Source organism: Anser cygnoides, chromosome Z, assembly GCF_040182565.1.
Source record: "Anser cygnoides isolate HZ-2024a breed goose chromosome Z, Taihu_goose_T2T_genome, whole genome shotgun sequence".
Taxonomy (NCBI): Eukaryota; Metazoa; Chordata; class Aves; order Anseriformes; family Anatidae; genus Anser; species Anser cygnoides.
Genome location: NC_089912.1, coordinates 77,796,935 through 77,820,249, shown reverse-complemented (window position 1 = coordinate 77,820,249; position 23,315 = coordinate 77,796,935). Strand labels below are relative to the sequence as shown.

General features: G+C 41.7%; 1 protein-coding gene across 2 annotated transcripts in view; it reads left to right on the top strand.

The window, feature by feature from the left end:
• The window catches only part of THBS4 (thrombospondin 4), a 39,457-nt gene that overhangs the window by 9,797 nt on the left and 6,345 nt on the right, over positions 1-23,315 (top strand). For both annotated transcript variants that reach the window (XM_048079490.2, XM_066988039.1), the window contains exons 4-17: positions 1,090-1,195; positions 6,217-6,299; positions 6,754-6,805; positions 8,315-8,487; positions 11,499-11,636; positions 12,257-12,334; positions 15,114-15,266; positions 16,659-16,763; positions 16,976-17,083; positions 18,584-18,743; positions 19,424-19,542; positions 20,307-20,359; positions 22,478-22,671; positions 22,964-23,142. In XM_048079490.2, coding sequence (XP_047935447.1) covers positions 1,090-1,195; positions 6,217-6,299; positions 6,754-6,805; positions 8,315-8,487; positions 11,499-11,636; positions 12,257-12,334; positions 15,114-15,266; positions 16,659-16,763; positions 16,976-17,083; positions 18,584-18,743; positions 19,424-19,542; positions 20,307-20,359; positions 22,478-22,671; positions 22,964-23,142 — 1,701 coding nt within the window. The remainder of the gene's footprint in view (positions 1-1,089; positions 1,196-6,216; positions 6,300-6,753; positions 6,806-8,314; positions 8,488-11,498; positions 11,637-12,256; positions 12,335-15,113; positions 15,267-16,658; positions 16,764-16,975; positions 17,084-18,583; positions 18,744-19,423; positions 19,543-20,306; positions 20,360-22,477; positions 22,672-22,963; positions 23,143-23,315) is intronic.

The following is a 23,315-nucleotide window of genomic DNA, read 5'->3' as shown; positions in this document are numbered from 1 at the left end:
TAACCCCGTTCCCGCGGGTCCTGTCACTGGTGTTAATGGAGAAAAGGTCTCCTGCCTCTCGACACCCCCTTACGAGGAAGTTGTAGACTGTGATGAGGTCTCCCCTCAGCCTCCTCTTCTCCAGGCTGAAACTGAAATAAAGTTCCCTGTTGAACAGCTGAAATCTTAGCTTCACTGAACCCAGTGGTAGTTTTACTGTTCATTGTAAACACAGTTTCTGGCTTTTTTTTTTTTTAAATATAGCCTCCATCACTTCTGTTTAGGTGCTTCCTGGGGACCGAATTTTTGTAAGCTCTTAGCTGATACAATAAGGGCAGCTCTTCATGAGCTTCTTACAGCTGTTGAGCAAGGGTGAGTACCCTGTGGCTGATTATGTGGTTCTTGTCTTCATGATAAGCCACATGGACTTTGAAGACAAAAGTGGCAACTTGTGTGCTGCGAGCTGAGTGTCAAAACTCCATCTGTTTCACTACAATAGCTTTTCTGCTTCTGCTTATGCCTTCCCAACCAGGGATTGGCATAGCCTCCTGTCAGTTCTATATCAGTAGTCCAAGGTAAACAGCATCCTCCTCCACAAGCATTTTCCATCACTGTTAATGCAAAATTTGCTTTAGGAGGTGCAAAGGCATTCTGCCCACAGGGTGCCCCCTAGCTCTGTTTCATTGCAGACTTGAAAATGGGGAATCACCAAGGAGCTTACGTACTTGATATGTACGTAAACCTGTTTGAGAGGGGGAAGAAAGACTGCTTTGGATTTAGTTCAACAACAACAAATTGTGTACCACAGATATAAAAATAAAATTAAAAAAAAAAAACTTCCCACTATGTGAGATTATATGAATTGTAACAGTGGGGGGAGGAAAAAAGTTTGAAATAAAAATCATAGCTATGTGAAATTCTGCAAGGCAAAAATTTGGGATTTTATTACAGTTGCAGTGGTGATGGGTGGTTCCTAAGGGAAGACATAGGAGCCCTACATGCTTAGGAAGTAGAGATCCTCTCTGAAAAATTAATCTGCTCTCTCTGATATTTTGCATTATTCCCATTGTTGTAACAGAATTGAGCTCTCACTTTTTGTTGTGACTCTAGGATACACTGGATGAGCTGAAGCTGGTAACCGGAGGAACACTTGCCCAAGTGGGGAACCTGCAGGACTGTTTTCTTCAGCAAATTGAACCTGCTTCTCAGTACAATGGTAAGGCCTGCAACCAGGAGTTAAAGTGGTTCATGGGGATACCAGTGCAAAGAAGTCATGCTGGTGAATATTAAAAATGTGGATAAACTCTATAGAGAAGTATGCTAATTATTTGACCAAAATATAGTCATGACAATAGTCCATGAATATTTTAGAAATGGCACAGTTTGGAGAGAAAACAAACACTGTGTCCAGTGATAAAGAACTGTTGACATAGTGGAGAAGGAGAGTCAGATGATTAGAAGAGGCTTTTTACTGTAGTTTTGTAAGATGATACTTCTGTGATCGCGGTCTGTTTTTGTCAATTTTTGTGGGGCACCTAAATGCTGTGGAGATGGGAAGGACGAAGCACAAGGGATTGCAGGGTGTGTTGGTGCTGCAGTTACAGAGCCTGTGCATCTGTGTGGAAAAAGCCATTGCAAGGCCCCCACTAGTCCTGCCGCAAGTTAGCTGACGTATTTGTTCACCTGCTGGGCCAGAAATCTGCTGCAAAACCAATTCCTTTTCTTCCTGTACTATGTATGGTGGAGACCAAGCTGGGTGAAGGGAGGAAAGGAAGGAACAGAAGCTGTTGGGATTCCTGCAGGGATACATTTCTGCTGCATGCAGTCCCCTGAGATTGCACTCTCAGGCGAGGATGCTCTCTATCTTCTCAACACAGCGAACCCAGGATAGACTGCCCCATCTGTACTCTTCCCTCGTCCCTGTCATCTGCCTTACTGCTGTGGGTGTGAGGGAACTGCATGGATTCACACTGTGTGCAATATGTTAATATGTGACAACAATGGGGGGGGAGAATAAGTGAGTTTGAGACTTGAAATAGGATCCATGTGAAATTCCCTCTTTCTCTCATGCTTTCCTGTCCTCCAGGACAGGCATTGCTAGTTTAGATTAGAGTAGATTTGATGTGATTGGGTGAAAAGATGCAGAATGTTTGTGTGAGAGCATTCTGGGTGCTAAATAAGAGTATAGGAATCAGTGCAGTAATGTGTCTTGCCTTGCAGCTGTATAAATCCTCTGTTGTACACGCTTCTGTTTTCTTGCTCCTTAACATATATGCAACCAGGCAAAAAAATAAAATAAAAAAACACACTGTTTTATCATCAAAGGTCTGCTTTTCTTTTTCCATAGATCAACAGGGACTTGCACGTACATAGGAAGGGCAATTCAGTGTCTCCTCCTGGAAAATCTCACATCTTTGTGAGCAGTGTTTCCAAATTGCAGACTTGCAGCTTTCTCATTTGTCTTTTTGCTCATTAATCAATAATATGAACTGTAGTAATACAGAGAGATATTGTTTCTCTCTCTGGCTGTCTCCACCTGACTGAGCTATTTGAACTGGCAACTCAAATTCAGTTGTTTATAGCCTTCAAGTGGATTTAGTATCATGTTAAAACTAATCTGAAACAAGAAGAAAGAAACATCTCACCTAAATATATTCAAGGTCTTTATGGTCAAATCCACCAAAGGAAAAGGTACAAATGTTCCAATGGCAATATTAACTCAGCTGCCTTACACTTTATATATGCTTCACAGTGCCCTTTTACAGGAGCAATATATCAGATAACCACAATTTTGCCTTTAGCCAGGAAAAACAGCAATGCAAATGCTTAGCTGCATAGGGGTATGAGGCCTGTGTATCTTGGTAAAAGCATGATTTTCATGTTAATCAGAAAATAATGGGGAGAGCCTTGGACCTGAATAACTGTGTGTGCCTTTGACTGCCTCTCTGGTCATTGCTCACTGCTGTGGCAGCAGCATTCCCTCCATGCTCAGCTTGTGAGGCTGAAACACCAAATCGGTGTAGCTGAGATCTGAGAATATGATGATCAGATAGATATTGAACTTGTATTTGGGTCTTCCCACATGTGCAGGAAAATACACTGCAAGACACACAGATTTTGGTAGATGAGATCAGTGTGCCACATGTAATCAGTGTCAGAAAATCACTCAGATTGGAAGAAACCTTTGGAGGCCATCTGGTTCATGTAGGGTACCTGAACTTGACACAGTATGTTTTTAAAAACAAACAAAAAAACCTGTGTTGGATGAGATCAAAGGGGTATTTTTGGTGTTGTGTTTATTTTATTATCACTTTCTCACCTAGCTACTGTGTACCAATATAGACCTACAGGGAGGAGTATGAGCAAGAGGAGTGATAGTGTTGCATTTCCTGAATTCCCCAACAATTCATGGGAAACAGAGCTCTGTTACTTTTGGTCTGTTCTCCCAGGTCTCTGGTTTTCTGTTTAGTATTGAGAACTGGCTTTGTTGCAAGTTTGTAGCCTGTTGCATAGATGTTTTGTGAGTCCGTACAAACTCTGCACCCACCAGTACTCAACAGATGTTTTCTATGATGAGTCTGTATGGATTTGAACAAATGTCTGCTGGCAAAAAGATCATTACATGTCTGCGGAGATATTTCCTTCTGTTTAGTTTTGAACCTGCCTCACAGTAATTGCATATGCTACTTCTATATGAAGCTTCTTTGTTAGTAGGTTACAGGCTGACAAGAAACTACTCTCTCATCAACTGCTATCTGTCTAACTACTATCATCAACTACTGTAATCATGGCTGGATCTCTAATTTTGGCCAAGTAACCAAAACCTCTTTTAATGACACTTCAGGACTCGCCTTGTTGAATGGTCTTCAGTGCAGTGCTTAAGCCAGTATCGCTCCCAAGAGGACTAGAAGACAGGCCAGTAGATCTGAGGCATTTCAGTGGCCTGCGGACATGCAACCTAGTGTTTTTGCGTCACCCTGCATGGGTTGATTATCTGAGCAAGGCAGCTGGGCACCTGCTCCAAATGCAAGGGCCTGTAGAAGATACAAGGAAGAGAAGGAGCCTGTCATGACCTCAGACGTGGTGAGAATAAGTGGGTCAAGGGACTTCAGTTCCCTCTTGGAGAGTAATTCTTCAGATCCATCTCTGAATTTAATAATTGTCATGAAAGCTATTCTGTTAGGTGGTTACTGACTCAAAATATAGAGGTGGGCACTCACTGTACTGGGGAGATGCCTAAGCAGGTGGGGGCAAGGATGACAGAAACTACATGGTAGGACCAGATAACCATACAGCTTCAGTATGTACGTGTGGCTTACCCTGCTAACTCGTGGGAAAAGCCACTCCACAATATGCTCTGCAGCATTCTGTGGCCCAGCAGCTCTCTGAAGGGCCTTTCCAAGCTCTGACCATGGACAGCCAGTTATTCTGCTAGAGGTGGGGCTTACCATAGGACTTGGCTTTAAATGTAGGAGGGAAAATAAATGCTATGGTTAGTCATCTGTTTATGCTCCACTACCTAAATTTGTAAACAGGACATGTAGCTCGTGTCAGTATAACCTATTTAATCCACCTTAATATCCAGCATTCCACCAAAGTGTACAAAATTGATCAGTTTTTCATTGAAATGCTAGCCAAAAAAGAAGTATCTAAAATCTTGAGATTTTTTTTGCAAGTTCCAGTCAACAATGCCTAGACCATTCTTTATTACAACTAATATATATTTTTATTAAAAAAAAAAAAGGTAAAACAAGAACAAACTCCTGCATCTGGCCTGACAGTAAGTGGGCCAGGTTCTGTGATTAGATTCTGAAATACTCAGAAATTAATTCCTGCTATCTTCCTCCACAAATAAAAATCAGAAAAGGAAGGGACTGGAATAGAGGCAAGTCCTTGAACAGGTTGTTCCTGAATCTTTAAACTTGTTTAGTGTTGGAAAATGGAAAAAATCTGAAATGAAGAAAAAGTAATATATGAGGAGTAGAATAACTTGCACTAGAATATTTGGAAACATTTAGAGACACTCTGAACTACCAAACGTTGAGGTAAACATTAAGAAAAGCATTTTTCATACAGGCTTTTAGTACTCTGAAAAGCAATACATGAATAAACTTCCCTGAAGCCACTGGGCATGATATCAAAATATCCTGCTTGCTTAGAATGCAAAACAGCATGCATTTGTGATGGTTGTTTTGACATACAGACTTTGAGAAGTAAATAATGGGAAGTAAACAAATAGCTGCTTGAGAGAGCAAGAAACTCAGAAATGAGCTACAAACAGAAATTATTGTGCTAACCATACTCTTTTATTCTTCCCTGTCATTGGATCAAAACTAATGTTTCATTTAACAAATATGAGTTTTGCGTGAAGATCGTGGGTCAGGTTTGCTCTTTCTTTACGGCTCTGTACAGATCTATCTTTTGGTCTTTCCTATGAGTTCTTTAATTTTCTATTTGGTATTGAGAACTAGTTTTGGTGCCAGCTTGTAGTCTGAGTGGATGTTTTGTCAGTCCATACAAATTCTGCACCCACCAGAAGCAAACACAGCTGTGGAAATGGTGCACAGAGCAATGACCTGCCTTTTGGAAGAAAAGCCAATGGACTGTTGCAGTTATTAAAACTGCTGTTTTGGTCAGAGTGACTGCTTTTGATGCATAGTCAGAGCTGCAAGATGAGTTTGCTCAAAAAGTCGGGTAACTTCACGCTGGAAAATGTTCAGGGGTTGGTTGTAGTGATGTGAAATACATTCGCATAGCCTAAGTTCCTATTGTATGGACAGATGCTTCATGCTCCTGCCTTGCCCCGCTGTCTCAAATGGGTTATCACAAAAATACTCCTTTTCAGTCTTACAGTTTCATTTAGGGCCTCGTGGGAACTTGTAATGCTGGTAGCATTAGTTGCCAGTGTTGTTAGATCTTAGCAGAGAGCCTTGATGCTGAATTAATGATGGAAAAATCACAGACTGCTTTTCTCTCTGTGTGAAAGAAGTTTGTGCTTTCTCCGCCTCTTTCTCTGGCATACCATGAAGTTCAGTCCAGAAAAGCCTTGAGTTCATGCAGATTCCTCTGTAAAAAATGGAGCTAGATACTGCCTTTCCTCTAAGTATAGCTACAGGAGTTAAGCAACTGGCCTCCTTGGCTTTTCGAGGTGCTTCCATCTTGTTTTTCAGAAACGATCGTGACAAATAAAGGAGTTACATGCATTGTGCACTCTTTTTCATTGCTGTTTCCCTACAGGTGATTTTAATAGGCAGCTGATGAGCCAGATGATGCAGATGAACCAGATACTGGGTGATGTGAAAGACCTTCTGAGACAACAGGTACTGTATAAGGACTTCAGTGTGAAATCTCCCATGCTTGTGACTCTAGTAGGATCAGTGGAGAATTCACGTAAGCAGTAAGATTTTGTGTAGAGTTCATTGCCTCAGGTGTTTGACATAGTGGAGAAAAAATAACCAGATAGTTTCTGGTATGGGCCTGTTGCACAGAACTGAACTTAAATTTATTCCAGTTGCTGCTTGGTCTCTGTACTGGATTTGCATGGCGGCTGTCATTCTTTGCGTGTCATTCTTAAAGATCCTATTGATGGAGGATGAAGTGAAGTACAACCATTATCACTCTTCTTAGCTTTATGAAATACAAAGAGCATCTCATTTCAAGATACAGAACATGTGTTGCATGGTCTGAGTGGCATCCTGGGAAAAATTTTAATAGTTCTTCTGGCAAACTGGAGCTGCCTGTATCCAAATAATTTTTATTTTCTATATTCTCAAGGTCAAAGAAACAACTTTTTTGAGAAATACCCTAGCTGAGTGCCAGGCATGTGGTGAGTATTCCTGAACTGCTTGTAAAAGGCAACCAGATGAGATGTATGGTCATTTAAAAACTAATATTGATAGTATCAGTTATGTTTGGTTTCTAAGAAGTATGTTTAGAAAATTCTGTGCTCAAAATTCTAGATGTATTGGTCACAAATTTAGAATAGATTCTCATTAGAGAAAAAGCTTTTAGTTTCCATAGATCTGGCAGTCACTTAATGGGGTATAAAAACCCTGTAAATAAAGCAGTGCTATCTCATGCTGTACTGTCAGTTCTCACTCTTGCCACAAAGGTGTGCCATGTGTTCCTGGGGACGGAGACATTACACAGTATCACAGATTTCTAGGTTGGAAGAGACCTCAAGATCATCGAGTCCAACCTCCGACCTAACACTAAGTACTCCACTAAACCATATCGCTAAGCTCTACATCTAAACGTCTTTTAAAGACCTCCAGGGATGGAGGTCCATTGCCAGCCAATTGTCTCATGAACAGTCTTAGTAGAAGCTGAGGAATCAGAAATACTATGCAGAAGCTGGTGTACGTCAACCTGAGGCAGGTTCTGGGTAGTCTACCTGGAACCAGATTAGTTTCAGGTATGTTGTTGGTGGTTAACAGCAATAAGATCCAAAGGAAAGTTTCCATCTTTTCACTAAATGGAAGAAGTAAATGTTACAGCATGGCCCTTCTACACAACTGTAGGACATGCACGCACTCAGTATAAAGAGAGAAAATACTTCCTCACTGGATGGGGTGAAGGGCCTTAAACTCACCAAGTCTCTTAGCTGCTTGCTTCTCCGAAGATAATCAAAATTCTCAATATCAAAATTCTGTTGAGCTCCAGCCAGGTTAAACTTCATGTGCAAGTGCCAAAGAAAAAGTCTTTAAATCTTGTACAACTGCAAAGATGCAGCCCATGCATTGGTACCAGGGTTCAGCACCAGCCACTCTCGGAAAATCTTGCTTTAGCCCAGTGCTGGTCTCTGTGTGTTTTAGCCTACATGTCCAGCTGTGCATCCATGGTTTGCCAGCTGCTGCTTCTTTATTTCCCTTATTTGTATATTGTCAAATATGTTTTTGCAAAACCATGGCACCATTTTTCTTATGAAACTGTGATGTTGTTGATTTAGCTGCAGAAATACCTTGTACTGTAAAACTTCAGTCCTTTGGGCATCCTTCTAGCCATCTGAAGTCGCTGGCTTTCAGTTTCCTACCCTGGCCAGCAGCAGATCTGTACTGGGACTAACGTAGAAGGAGGGCCCCCAAGTGTACCCAGGAACAACACAAGAACATAACAAAACAGCCTTAATTTTCACCATCTGGGGACACAGCAACCTGCTGGGCTGTTGCCAGCATGAAGTCTCTTCAGCCACAGCACAGCTGGTAGCAATGCAGCACAGAAACACGAAGTCCCTGCTGAGCAGCATCCTGGGGATCTCTTCAGAGCGCTTGCCAGCCAAAAGCCATGATGGATGTTTCTCTCAATTGCTAAAACTGCTCTTCTTTTTGCTTTAAAGGTTTGGGAACTGTGAATTTTCCAACTCCGATCCCTAGGCGCAGCAAACCCAAATGTGAAGCAAGTTCCTGCTTCAGGGGAGTCAGGTGCATGGAGACAACTGAGGGATTTCAGTGCGGCCCCTGCCCTGAAGGGCTCACAGGGAATGGAGTGACATGCTCAGATATCGATGAGGTAAAATAGTGACTTTCACTGAATTTAAAAAAAAATAAAAATAAAAAGCAACTGTCTCATATATAGCAGTGAGTTGCTGATGCTTGCTGTTTGCAGCATTTGCTGACTGCATGCACAGTGCATATTAATTCATTCTGATTTGATTCTACCTCCCTATTTTGCTGTTGCTGCAACTTTATGGAGGTTATACATGTGAAAACTTGAAATACCCTGGTGGGTTGAAAAATTACTTAAAGGAATTCAATGTTTTTGTTTTTGCTTTAAAAAGGCACTTTTGACATAGTTATTTCTATTCCACAAGAAGATTCTGTAGCTTCTATTATATGCAGAGCTGCAGAAGTACTTCTTGTTGACATGGGCTTTGTATCTTTAAACTGTAGTGATACTGAGCTGGCCTAGGAGACCAAAGTGACCCCTAACTGGAGCAGTGTTTTCAGCCTAACCTTAGATGTCTATGACAGAAAATAAACACTTATTGTTTTACTTCTTTATGGATGTGACGAAATCTGATAAGGTTGACTTACATCATAAGAAAAAAAATTAGATTTGTTAGCAGTTCAGAGCTTGCTTGTATTGAGGACTGAGTTAATAGATTTACAACATCTTAAATGATTAAATAAAAACTGTGTTCAATGAAATGTGTCACTTACTCGGTATACTTAACACGAACAACAAACCATTTACAATTTCATGTTTTTTCTGTGTGATGATTTTTGCCATTACCCTCGAGTGTTGTTTTTTTTTCTTGTGGAAAAATGTCTGGATGTATTAGGCTAGGGAACTAGGTCATTAATTGTGCCTATACTGTGCACCTACCCAATGATGGCAAAGAGCAACAGCAATTCCTTTTTTCTCTTTCCTAGCTAACATGAGATGTGCTTTGACTGCTTGTTGGGTTTGTTCCTTCCTGTAGGCCAGCAGCAGAGAGGCTGCTTTATGCCCAACTTAGGTCTGTGAAAAACGCTGGGGAGAAAGTGGGTTGAGTGTAGCAGTTTCCTGAGTTGTAGGCACTGTCTTTTATTTTACCTCACATGGCATGAACTGTGTCTGCTGCAACAGAAGGTGCAAAAAAAAAAGAAATTCGGAAACTCTGAAGTGTGAATGCAAGAGGTAAAGAGCTGAGGCAGCTGTGGCATGAGTTCCATGCCAGGCAACCATCGTGGAAAAACTCAGGCCGGCTGAGATAGAGCCCATAAGTATGGAAGGGGTCTACCTACTGATCCATATTCAAACCGAGGCAGAACTCCTCCCTGCTATTTTCAGTGTTAGAGCACTTCTACCCATGATAGCCGTGGTAGGGAAAAAAAAAACACAAGACTGATGTAAAGTGTCCCAACCTTAAGATTAGGTTTCCCTGAGTGATTAGGATCTGCCACTGGAGGTTTACTTACCTTAAAGTTCCTACCACCACTCCACAAGGCAGAGCAGATCTCTTACTAGAAAGAGCAAGGATTTTTTTCCAAAATGATGTCATAGAGATACAGTCTTGCATACATGAGGACACTACTAAAATGCCAAGCAGTCTGGTGCATTTTGTTCACCAGAAAATACCTTCTGTAGCAGGTGGAGTTTTGCTTATGTAAGCAGAGGGAGAAAAGAGGTAAATGATAATAGCTTTATTTTGTTTAATAAAGGGTCTCCGAGTTAGCTGAAACTGTAAGGATAGTCATACATTTTTGAAAGTGCTTTAGGAATTTCTTCTAGGATAACACCTTTCTACTGATAGAACTATTTCTGTACTTCCTAAAAAAATGGCATTTAAAAAGGAGTTCACATGCAAATCTGAGAAAGTGGGAAGCTTCTAGATTTCTCTAAGAGCTGCCGTCATTCTTCCAGAGGCTGTTAACATCTCTGCAATAAGCTCCCTTCTTACTCATTGCCATCTTGAAGAAATTACTTTCATATGTTGTATTTTGTGAGCTGCAGCTATGCTCTGTGATGTAATTTGAGTGCCCTCTCCTGGCTACAACAAAAAATCCACATTAAATAGTTCTGTAATAGGGACAAAATGTCTGTCCTGGGTTTTACTTTTTCCTTATGCTAATTGCAGACACACTTCTGTCAGATCTTTCTGTCCAAAATGCTTGGATTTCTTTGGCTTGTTTCCCCTTCATATTATAGATGTGGTTTTTTTTCCTGTTAGTGATGGAAGGAGAAAAGGTACATTTTAAAAATTTTTATTTCTTTCTCATGCTTTTATATATTGTTGTCTCTAAGCCATAAGCAGTATGATGACATGCTGATGTTTTTAGTACTCTTGCAAATAATACCTACTGGCTAGTGTTGATACTTGAGAGGCAGCAATACAGGATGTAGTTCCGGAACCGGCACCCACAAGGCCACTGAAATGGGGTCACAACCATTCTGTGATACCACATGAGGTAACGAACTGAGTAATGTCTTCAGTCCAAGGGTGATGCTGTGGGTATGTGGTGTGTTGGGAGAAGTGCTGAGGGTTGCCAGTGGGCCTCTGGTCTTGGAACGTGTGGGTGCTACTGACACATCCCTGTTCATCTGGCTCACATGTGGTTTACTTCTGACTAAATTACTTCTGAAATTTGCCCGCATACATACAAAGGAAAACGCTGCTGCTACTTCAGTGTGTACAGAACACAACTGCAGGACCTTTTGTGGGTTGCAGCCTTGCTGCTTTCCTGATAATGTGGTCTGGGCCCTTCTAGGGAGATTCTCATCCCCCAAAGGAGCTGAACCTGTCCAACAAAAGGAAGGATGAGGATCAGAACTTAGGGCATCAACTGCAGGCAAAAACGGAAGATTGTAAGTGTTATTTAAATTATGGGGATAGCTGAAGACCTACTGGGGTCAGACATACCCGATACTTTTCTCTGCAAGCCAACTGTGAACAGAAGACAGAAGAATATCCAGACGTTTGCATTTAGCATTGCCTAGGCAGGCTGACTGAGAGGTCTATGGACATAGTCTGTCTGGATGTTACTGAAGTGCGAATGAGTGCTTGGTTGATTTTTTTTATTATTTTTTTTCCTTTGCAGTGCCGTTACAGCCCTTGCTTCCCTGGAGTGCGTTGTGTGAACACTGTACCAGGTTTCCGATGTGAGACCTGTCCCCCAGGATATACAGGACAAACTGTGCAAGGAGTGGGACTCAGCTATGCCAAGAGCAATAAGCAGGTGAGTGGCAGCATCTCTGCAGGAACCTCCATTGCAAGGTGCGGGTTTAAATCAGTATTACATTTTATTTATATTTCAGTCATTCCATGGTTACCTGGTATAGTTAGACAGAGCTTGGAGTGCTTCAGTTAGAAGATCTTAGGTTGTGTGTGTTTGCCTTTGATGTGAGTATTAACAGTCTAATACTCAGGACTGGTGTGGAGGCAAGAAAAAAAGTCATTATTTTTATAGGTATCTAATCAATTTTAAAGAGAAACTCTGTTGATCTTTGTAAACTTATTCTGAACTAGGAAGAGTGGTAGGAAAGGCCTGTTTTGCTGTTGTTTTTTTTTGTTTTGCTTGTTTGTTTGTTTTTAACATTCCTGTAGTGCCCTACAAGGGGAACATAGTTCTTATCTAAACTCTTATGGTTGAACCAGAAGCCCATCCTAAGGTTGAATTTTCCTGTATTGCACGGTGTCTCTGCAGGGTTGGTATGTGTCTGGAGATCCATCCAAAAATTGAGTCTGTGGAGTATGTGTCTACCATTCTGAGAGTAGACAAGCTTTGGTGACTTTTCTTCAGACTTAGATTTCAAGCTGATGTAGTTTTTGCTATATGTTGTTTTGTTTTGTTGCTAGGTCTGCTTAGATATTGATGAATGTCAGAATGGTGGGCATGGACTCTGCGTTCCAAATTCCCATTGTATAAACACTTTGGTAAGTAATTTTTCATTTGTGACTATTAAAAAAAAAAAAAAAGATTGTTTTAAAATTCATTGAAGCTAGAATGGGATTCTTGGCTCTGATTCAAGAGCTGAATAATATAGTCTATTTGTTGGCTTCATCTAAACTAAAGAATCCCTTCCCGTTTCCGTGACGAAGAATGAAATAATCAATACTTGATTTGGTATTAATATGTCTGCCTGAGTTGTGTCCATATCCCTTTCAACGAGGAATGGCAGTAACTTTTCTTTCCACATCCTCCAATTACGTGTGTTTATGAATCTGTTATGGCAAGGAAACTCCTTTCAAATATTGAATCTTTGCTTCCCCTCATCTCTTCCCATCTAGCAACTGCTGCAGCAAGCTGTTCCTCTGGATGCTCTTTTTATAGGAAGTCTCCATTTCGCTAGGATATTTTTTGTTGTATTAGTTATCCCGCTATATAAGCATGGAGAGGAGAGCTGCAATTCCTACAGCACATGTAATACCTATAAGTATTAAATCCACATTTAATACCTATAAGTATTAAATCTAGGAAAACAAGCATAGCATGAATAGAAATGGTTTGAAAGATGTTAGGATCCGGTAGAATGGGTACACAACCAATTTAAGGCTCTGAAGCAATTCGGACGCAAATAAGCATTCATTTAACTTACAGCACTGTCAAATGTTCTTCTGCTACAGCTGGCTGTATAGAGCAGACTTTGTTCATAACAGGAGAGGGCTTAAAAATAACCTACAGGTGTAAAGGTGCTCCTTTTTTTGCAGCTGGGTGTTGTTGAGGCTACCAGCAGTGTTCCAAGTGATGTGTGTTCCTTGCAAATAACCTTGTCTTTCTAGGTTCACTGTTTTCACTATTCAATATGTTTCTCTCTGTATATGTATGTATTCTGGTATCTGGAGTGCTTCTTTCACATGTTGCGTCGTACTGCATGACTAGCCCTCTTCTGACAGCTGTCAGGCCTGGTTTGCAGAGGGCGACAAGAGGTCTGCCAGCTGTCAAACAGAGCACTGTGGGTTTTTTTTTGCTTCTGTCTTCCTTTAGAAAGAGTTTGGTCTAGAAATGCAGCCTCAAAGTCTGGTTTAGTGCATACCAGAGCTTGATATAGAACAGAATATACTGAGCAAATTTAGCAGGCTCCAGAAGATACTACCCTGGTGTCCATTAGGAGGAAGTGCACATACTGTTATGTTTTGCAAAGGCCATACCATCTGCATGGTCCAGTGACCACGTTGCTGTTCATTCATCTGTATGTCTTTCAGCCTGAAAGTTATGAAAATGGCATAAAGTTAAAGTTTGAACTGAAGTTAGCTAGGAACACAGGAAAAAAAATAATGCCCAGTTGAGTAGTAAATTTTTCTCTCTGTCTTGCTGGACTGGGACAGTCCTGACAGTTCATGCAGCACGCTTTGTATGGGTGAAGTCATCTGAAGCACCTCAGTTTCATAAAGAGGTGGATAGACAAGTTTGTCAGAGGACTGTCTACTTCTGTTCTTTGACGTATCAAAAATAATTATTGATAGAATCATAGAATATTCCAAGTTGGAAGGGGTCCACAAGGATCATCAAGTTCAACTCCTCCACACAGGACCACTCAAAAATCAAGCCAGCTGTCTGAGAGCGTTCTTCAAATGCTTCCTAAACTCCATCAGGCTCAGTGTCATGACCACTGCCCTGGGGAGCCTGTCCCAGTGCCCGACCACCCCCTGGGTGCAGAACCTTTCCCTAACCCCCAGCCTGACCCTCCCCTGTCCCAGCTCCATGCCGTTCCCTCGGGCCCTGTCGCTGTCCCCAGAGAGCAGAGCTCAGCGCCTGCCCCTCCGCTCCCCTCGTGAGGGAGCTGCAGGCCGCCATGAGGCCTCCCCTCGGCCTGCTCTGCTCTGGGCTGAGCAAACCAAGGGACCTCAGCTGCTCCTCATATGTCTTCCCTTCTAGACTGTTCACCAACTTTGTAGCCCTCCTTTGGACACTCTCTAATAGTTTTATGTCTTTCTTATATTGTGGCATGCAAATTCTCTATAAGGAAGAAAGGTTATTTTCAATTCTCTTTTGTGTGAGAGACAGAAGCCATATTCAATGCTTGAAGAAAGTCTCTTCTTATCAGCATTTATCTGTTTATAACTTTTTTAGTGATTGTCCCAACACAAACTGAAATTCCTTGGCTTAGCTTTTTTGCATTTCTTTATGTAAGAGAGTTGCACAAATATAACTCAGAAAAATATACATGTTTCTAGGTAAACCACTGCAAAAGGTTGCATGTATGTTCTTACTGCAGTGTAAATGAAGATGACTGTCTTTGAGTCATTATTTCCTTTCTAAAGAATGAGATTTAGCTCAGATTGGCTTAAAAACATCCAAGTTTGAAAAAAATAATGGAGCAAAGACAAGATGAACTTCTTGTCTCTCTTTGATTGTTGTTCCCTGTTCAGTTTAGATAAGTAATCAGGCCAGCTTTACACTGAAATAAGAGCATCCAATCTGAATAATCAAATGCTGCTTAGAATTTTACACAAAGTTTTAGCTATTTGGAAGTAGCTCAGAAGGAACAAAAAAATGGTCTCAACAGTTGAGCATGTTTTACAGCATGTACTGTGGGAGGCAAACGTGGATTTTGTGTGGAAAGAAAGCTTGTTCACAGTGGAAAAAGGATCAGGGTATGAAAAATGACACTTGCACAGCATAAGCCGTATGACATGAGTCTTGCTCACAAACTTTTTGAAAAAAAAAAAAAGTCCTGTTAAAAGCATGACTAATAACTCTTTGTTCTTACAGGGTTCTTATCACTGTGGCCAGTGCAAATCAGGATACACAGGAGACCAAGTTAGGGGATGCCAGGCTGAGAGAAGCTGTAGAAGTCGAGCCCTCAATCCATGCAGTGTCCATGCCCGGTGCATTGAGGAAAGGAGAGGGGAGGTGACATGCATTGTGAGTTCATAAATTCATGCATTTGTACAGTGAAAAACAGCCTCTTTTAGCCTGGAATTGAGCTACTGAGCTTTGTGGTCACTTTATCAGTATTGTTGGGTTTCCAACCGAATTGCAGTACAATGGCCCAGACCAGTTATGAAAATAACTGAACTGAGTTTGTCTGGCAATTTTTTTCTCCTTGCAGCACATCTATAATGCAGCCATACTTTTGTGCCATATTTACTGTGCAGGCTGCTAGTGTTTGTACGATCAGATTTTTGGGGGAATGGCATTTATAGACCTTCTACAGTCTCCTTCGGAAGGACTATCAAGTGTCACTGTACAAAAGACATCACAAGGGCAAATTCCTCTCCTGGTGCTCTTCTGCATACAGGCTTTTCAGCTGTGTAGCTGTAATTAGGGATCCTGTCTGCATAAGCACAGTGCCTGTATTTGTCTGCTGATAGAGGTGGCAATTTTCCAAATGTGACTACAGATTCTAGGCACAGGTAGGCTGTACTGGGCTTTCCAGCCCTGGGAACAGAAGAACACTAAATGGCATATGAACTTTTATTGTAGGAGTTTAACTGAAGTATATTACATATTTTTTCCATGTTGCAAGGGGAAGCAAGAAGCTCGTCTTGTGTCCTAAATTTGGATACAGTACATGCTTTTGCTGGAACTTGCTTTGGTCTCCTTTTTAAGAACATCTATTTCAAAGAAGAAAAAATGAGGATATTTTAGGTTCATGCTGTAATGGAAAGATGTTACTCGTGTTAGGCAAGTCTTTGTTTTAAGGAGAGACCAGAGTTTAACATGAAATTCTCTGCATGTATGTTCACTTACAAATCAGGGATTGTTTTGAAACAATACCAATTTCATCGGCTTGGAGAAAATTGTATGAAGATGTCCTTGCTTTGGTGATGCAAACTGAGTAACTGTCAGAACAGTTTTCTTCTAAAATTTCCTGTAGTTGCAGATTTATTCTTGAGATACTGAATAAAGCACCCATCTAACCATGGGTCCCTTGCCGAGATGCTGTGTGCACATTCTGCCTAGGTCTTGCTTTTCTGTCTTTTCTCCATCCGCAGATGAAGAATCAGAACTGACTCCTGTCAGGTATCTGAAATAAATCTATGGCTCCAACTGAAATCTATAGATGTTGCAGGTAGAGTCCATTTAAAATAAAGCCTTAGCTTATTCTGGCTGTTTGTAGATACAGAGAGCTTGAATTAAAGATTTTCTGTTCATATTGAGAGTTGCTGGGGTGTACTTCATTATACTACAGTGACTGTTTGTGCCTTCTGCATGTCAGCATTTTCAAGATTTCCTTCTTGAATTTCCCTCTTGAATATTTCTGAAGTGGCTCATTAACCTTTTGGTAGTACTACCATGGTGTTTTATTGATAGTGTGGCATTGGCTGGGCTGGTGATGGTTATATTTGTGGAAAAGATGTTGACATTGATGGCTACCCAAATGAAGAGCTCTCTTGCCCTGCTGAAAGCTGCAGAAAGGTAAGAAATTCTTTCTTAATTCTATAATAATTCAGAGCATGAAGGAGGCTGAGAAAGATGACTAGATGTATTCATCCTTTTTCAAGTTACTGTATTCCTGTGGATAAATTGTTTCATTTGATTAATTAAAACAATAGTAGAAAAACTGATAATTTTATATTTTCAGTGACTTTAATCCATAGAACACCAGACATATCTCACTTTTTGTCTAGGACAACTGCAAATTTGTCCCAAACTCTGGGCAGGAAGATGCTGATGGTGATGGGGTTGGAGATGCCTGTGATGAAGATGCAGATGGAGATGGCATTCCCAATGACCAGGTGCTGTGTGCAGAACAGGGTACAGGAGTCTGTGCAAACAGAAGAATCTCACATTACTGCAGTACGCAGTGATTTTGAAATCTGGCTTGCTACTATTTACTGAAGATTATCTCATATACAACACTGTCAGCAGCTCTCTAAATCCTACTTTTTTCTTTATATAAAGCTCCCTTTTATTAGACCTAAAAAAGAATACACCAAAAAAACTAGGGCTACCTCACCTATCCTTAAGTCCCACTAGTTTACGCTGTATTATTATATTTCAGCATTGAATTTTACATCTTTTTTTATACAGAACTTGTCTCCTTTCACACTCTCCCATAACATGGCCTTTAGGAACATTACTTACATTAGTGTCTTTCATTTTAAAGATCAGTTTGGCCTGACATAACATTTCATGAGGGATCCAACCCCCCCCGCCCCCCCCCCATATTAATGGGTGTCTTGCCAATAACTTGAAAAAGCTCTGGATCATGTTCTGAAAGAGAAAGAGAGGTTTCCATGTGGGGATTCTGCTGCAGAATGCAACAGAGTATAAATTCATATTGTAAAAGCTTTTTTCCATTCACCTCATATTCTCACATGCGTGGTGTTGTTCTGCACTAAGACCCTTGTGTGGTATTTCTTCGTGCACTTGCAAGGAAGACAGCAAGGATGCCCTGTCCAGAGTACAAATGCACATGTGGAGCTAGGGCAGGCTAGCAATCACAGAAGGCAATCACAGGCTGTTTTGCCACAGAGACCAAGCCTCAATTCTGGTAGTTTGAGGCACTTGGTTTTCTAAATGTTCTAGAAGGAAAGATATTAAATTCTCCTTTAGCTGTGAATCCCTATGCAGATTCAGCCCTTTCACAATCAAGTAACTTCCGTACTGTTGATAAGCTCTGTTTTGCCTCTTGCTCCACATGCGTGAGAAGGTCATGGATGTGCTAGATGTGAGAGACTGTTTACACCTCTTTGAATTTCAGTTTTCCCTGTATGCCTTCTGATGGGAAGATAAAGTCAAGAGCAGCTTGTATGACAAAAGAATAAGACTTGTACCTTTTTTGCATCAAAAAATCCTAATTTTCCAAGTGTTTTCCTTTTGTTTGAGTCTCTACCAGAAGGGGGCAACCATCTTTCAGTGAGAGTATCTACGAGCCCTATCAAGGTCTCTGAACTGCAACTTTTGAGAAGGTCCATGTAAGGAAGCCAGGGCATCAAAACAGGTTACTCATGTGAACCCATCCAAAATGAGAATCAGAAGTCAAAGTTATAAATAAAGCCTTATGGTACTCAGTGTTCATGTTTAGTGTTTCCATGGTGTGGCTCAAAGTAGAGCTTTGAGAGGGAGCCAGTGAAATCTGGTCTGGAGCTGATGTTCACATGAAATATCCAACTGCCCACAGTAAATATTTCTCATGAAAATAGAAATAAATGCAAGGGTTATGTAAATCCACTAAAGTAGAAATGAAAGATACAGGGTATGGTTCATACCTAATTTAGATCTATGTCTTGCAGGATAACTGTGTCTTGACTCCCAATGTTAACCAGAGAAATAGTGACCAAGATATCTTCGGAGATGCTTGTGACAACTGCCGCAATGTCCTGAATAATGACCAGAGGGACACAGATGGTGATGGGAAAGGAGATGCTTGTGATGATGACATGGATGGAGATGGTTGGTAATTCCTCACTTACAGCTTCTCTGATGTTCTTGAAATTGACCCAGAAAATGCTGTGCGTTAGAAACTTCCTGCTACCAGCTGCTAAGCGTCATGTAACATGGTGTCTTTCTTCATGAAACCTCTGTTTGGAAGTATTTTTTTTTTTAGATTAATTTATATCTTTTAGTCTCCATTTGAAGCACCGAATGCTTTATAACAGATAAACCGAGCTTTGTTTCATGTGTAACTTAAGGTCATTGGTCATTCGGTAACTCCTTAAAGGTGCAAATGTGTCCCAGAGATCCAGTTCTGCCTGTCTCAGATGCTCAGGAGCTACAAAATGTATTATTTCCATTGCTGTAAGAGGCTTGAAAGAACTGGAAAAAGTCACAGCCCTTCAGATGTAATAACAAAGATAAAATGTTCCGTCCTGTAATATGACATGGAACAAGACAGAATGAAGTGTGTGTAACTAATGAAGTATGTGTGATCGGGTTATAAGCTGTTCTTCGGCAAGATGTTTCTAACATCTATTAAATGAGCGGATGTACTTCTAAGAAAGATTTGCTATGCAGATTTATTATCTCATTGCAAGATTAAGCAGTTGCTGAAAAGGAATAGTGTTTTTACTATTCTTCATGTTTACCTTGTCCATAAATTGCTTTTAATTAACATCCTATCCACTTTCTGTTAGGTATTAAGAACCTTTTGGATAATTGTCAGAGGATCCCCAACCAAGACCAGGAGGACAAGGATAATGATGGTGTTGGTGATGCCTGTGACAGCTGCCCTACAGTCAGCAACCCAAACCAGGTTAGCAGGCAGAAAAAAAAATGTCCTTATTTAGAGGAAGGGACTGCTGAATTCCAAAAAGATGCAAGAGAATGAGGCAGCCAGTGTTTATCTTTGTCAGTAGGTATTCAGGAAGTTTTGTGGAGATTCAGCTGCTTCTGTCATTGAAAATAGGAGCCACCATGTGTATTCTAATAACTTGGGATGTTGTTAGCATCTCTCCCCTACTAGTATCTTCAGCTGTCAGGCTGTAAAACGTAGGCCTGCTCCAGTCCTATGGACTGCAATGCCACACGCCACACAGTGGCGTGATATGGTTACATTCAGTATTTCTTTAATTAGGACCAAATTTAGATGTCCGTCCTTAGTAAAATTTTCACTGCTTGTAGGTGAGAAGTCAATGAGACTTTTGATTTGTTTTGAATTCTGATTAAACCCTTTGAAACTACTAAATGCTGGAAGCTTTAAAGAAACATGGTAGATTTTTGAAGCCACATAAGAGATGAACCTCAGTTAGAAATAAGGGGCACTTATTTCCAGTTGTTGAAGAGTCTTGTTTGAACTACTCCAGTCTAGTTTACCTCCGCTTATTCATTGTATGTTTTTTTTCTTTAATAAAACCGACTTCTTGGTTAAATGAACGATGCAAAGAAGAAAATAGGTTTTACAAAACAAATGTTTTTCTGTGCCTTTATTTTTAATTGGTTATGTTTTGTTACTACTGCCGTTTGAATAGATGCTCTCAACAGCTGATACTGGAACTTCCTCTGTTTTCTTTTTTGCAGTCTGATATTGACAATGACCTGGTTGGAGATTCGTGTGATACCAATCAGGACAGGTATGGTGTGTCATGGCTTGTAACAACAGCAGGGAAGAGAACAGGCTAGTTGTGAGCTGAAGCATTCTACTGATTCTTGGAGAACTGTTATCCCTCATATTAGGCAGCATTTGATTTCAATACCTCCTCAAGGGGGTCATTTCAAAAACAATGTTGTGATTTATAAGCCTTGTTGGTTCAGTCCCTGTAGCAGTACGGTAATGGAGCCCTTCACCTCCACCCCATGTTCACACACACTTCCTGTGAGTTCCTGTGGAAATGACACTGATAGCAGTGTCAGGAATCACACTCTGAGCACCGCTCAGAGCTTCGTAGTGAGGGAACGTGCTCTTTTTTTTCTTCCTTTTTCATTCCTCTTTTGTTTTTGCTTTAGCAGAAATTTCACAGTTAAGGGCTATGTGTTTTTCCATAAGAAAACAGTGTTTCAGAACTTTATTAGCATGCACAAAACATTTCCAAATATACCACTTTGCTTTAGGCACAGCAAGAGTGGCAAGGCTCCTCTACAGCCTTCACATGCCCCGACTGTTCAGGGGAGCGTGTCCTACGACAAACTGCATAATTCCTGTCTGGAAGCAGGTTCTTCACAACCACCTTTGTGGGCAGCAAGTCCTCTCCCATGCTCCTCACTTGAAGTGAGGGGAAAGGGAAGTGATAAATCCTGTGCTGACGCAGCCAAGCTGCAAGGTTTGACCTTGTGGCTCTTGGTGGCTGCTATGAGTTCAGGAGCCTACTTCCCCACTTCTGCTGGGAGCACTTCTGGGAGTCTTGAGCTGATGAGGCCCCCAGTGTTTGCGAGCTGTTTTACTCTTAAGTAAATTTGGCCTTGTTTTTTTTCCTGTTTTCAAAAAGGGACATGTCTTTTTTCCTCAAACCTAACTAATCTGCGGGAAGACTCTCCTGGTAGAACGTACTGTAGTCCTGCCTGAGGTTAACCTCTCAATAGATAGACGTGCGTGGTCCTCACTGTATTTCCACTTAAGGACTTGCAGGCATTAGTTGCTCTGATCTAAAATTAAAACACCTTTCTTAAGCAGGGAGTGACAGGTGGGGAATATGCATAGCTGTAAACTGCAGCACTGACACTTTTGCTCTGCCTGTGCTAAACCAAAGGGTACTGAGGGGAAACATGTCCACTCTGCCAGAAAACATTTTGTTTGTGGTGTGTGTGCAAAACCCGCCTGGCTTCAGGCCATTACTGTGGCTGTTATCCTCATCTCTGGGCACAGGTCTGAAGTGTCCCTGTACCTCCCCTGGGGAATAAAATCTCATCAGGTCAGTGCACCTAGAGTCCTAGAAATGCAACAGCTGTCACAGCTCTTGGACTAAAAAAAAATCTGTTGGAAACAAGAAGTACAAGCCCCTCCATCCCTCCTTTTTTCTTTTTCCCAGTGGTTAAGATGTACTTAGCCTTTGAAATGGAAAAACAAGGCAGTCATTTCATAACTTCCCAAACCCTTTCCTATGGTTTGTGTCCCTGTTACTGGCGACTCTTCATGTAACCACCTGATGTTTTTTGTGGTGCTTGGGATCTGCAGACTCCTTACTGCTTAGCTTCCTGGGGGAAAGTAACGTAACAAAACATGGTATGCAGGAGGTTGAAAGTGGTGCTTTTTTTTTTACTTTTGAACAGGTCTGATTTCTGGTGCTCACACAGATTCTTTCATAGGTTTCACTCACACTCACGCATTCATGAGCACCGAGACACTTGTAGACAATATGGACAGAGATGCCAACTGTGGACCTCTTGCTGTGTCTCCTGAGTGCCTTTTGATTGGTGACAGGGCACTTGTTGGATGCGCCTTACATACTTGTTAGGAGCGGGTGTCATTTGGGATCCTGGCTGTGGAATCTTTTCCCAGTCCCTGTAAGGCTTCCTTTTGTTTTCCTTATCTGGGTAGCCTTCATCCTCTGCCACCTTACTGTATGGCCTGATTGTTCCTTGTCTCTTTGCTGTTCAGCTGCCTGAGTGACACCAGGTCACAAAACCCCCCTCATACATTTCCCAACTCCAGGGTTGCCTCTGGTGCACGTCCCATTCAGGTACAGGCGCTCTCCCCTGTGCAGAGGCAGGAGCTGATGCTGGTGTGCTGTTTCTCTTTGTCTCCGTGCTTGCAGCGATGGCGACGGGCACCAGGACAGCACAGACAACTGCCCCACCATCATTAACAGCTCCCAGCTGGACACCGATAAGGACGGGCTGGGTGATGAGTGTGATGAGGATGATGATAACGATGGCATTCCTGACCTCTTGCCCCCTGGCCCTGACAACTGCAGGCTGGTCCCCAACCCAGGGCAGGAAGATGATAACGGTAAGTTGGGCTTTCAGAAGCTGGTTTGGTGCTTATGCACCACGTCTTTCCCCAACACACACACTTAACCTGGCCCAGTTACCACTTGCACATGTGCTCACTGCACAGCACTGTGTCCCAGGACTGCCCTTGGCCAAGGCAGAGCTCCTTGGGTCCCATCCCCAGGCATTATTGTGGTCATCAGGGCTGAGACTCCATCCACCTGCTCCTTGGACACCCTGATCCAGTGGCTAGGCCAGGTCTGGCTACCTGCTGCACCATAAATCTGCTCTCGCTTCTCTGGTGCGTACAGGTGATGGAGTTGGGGATATCTGCGAGTCTGATTTTGACCAGGATACAGTAATTGATCGGATTGACGTCTGCCCTGAGAACGCAGAGATCACCTTGACAGACTTCAGGGCCTACCAGACAGTGGTGCTGGACCCAGAGGGAGACGCGCAGATTGATCCCAACTGGGTGGTTCTGAACCAGGTAAAAATACATCTCTCTGGTCTTTGTTACCTGCCTGAGAAAGATCATTTGAAAAGCACAGTAAAACTGTCGCTGTAATTGCTGGACCTCTCGCAAACAGGTGAAAAGTGGAAACTGCTTGTTGGTTGACTGTTTTACAGGTGTTATAATGAAACAACTTTTACTTCAGTGCA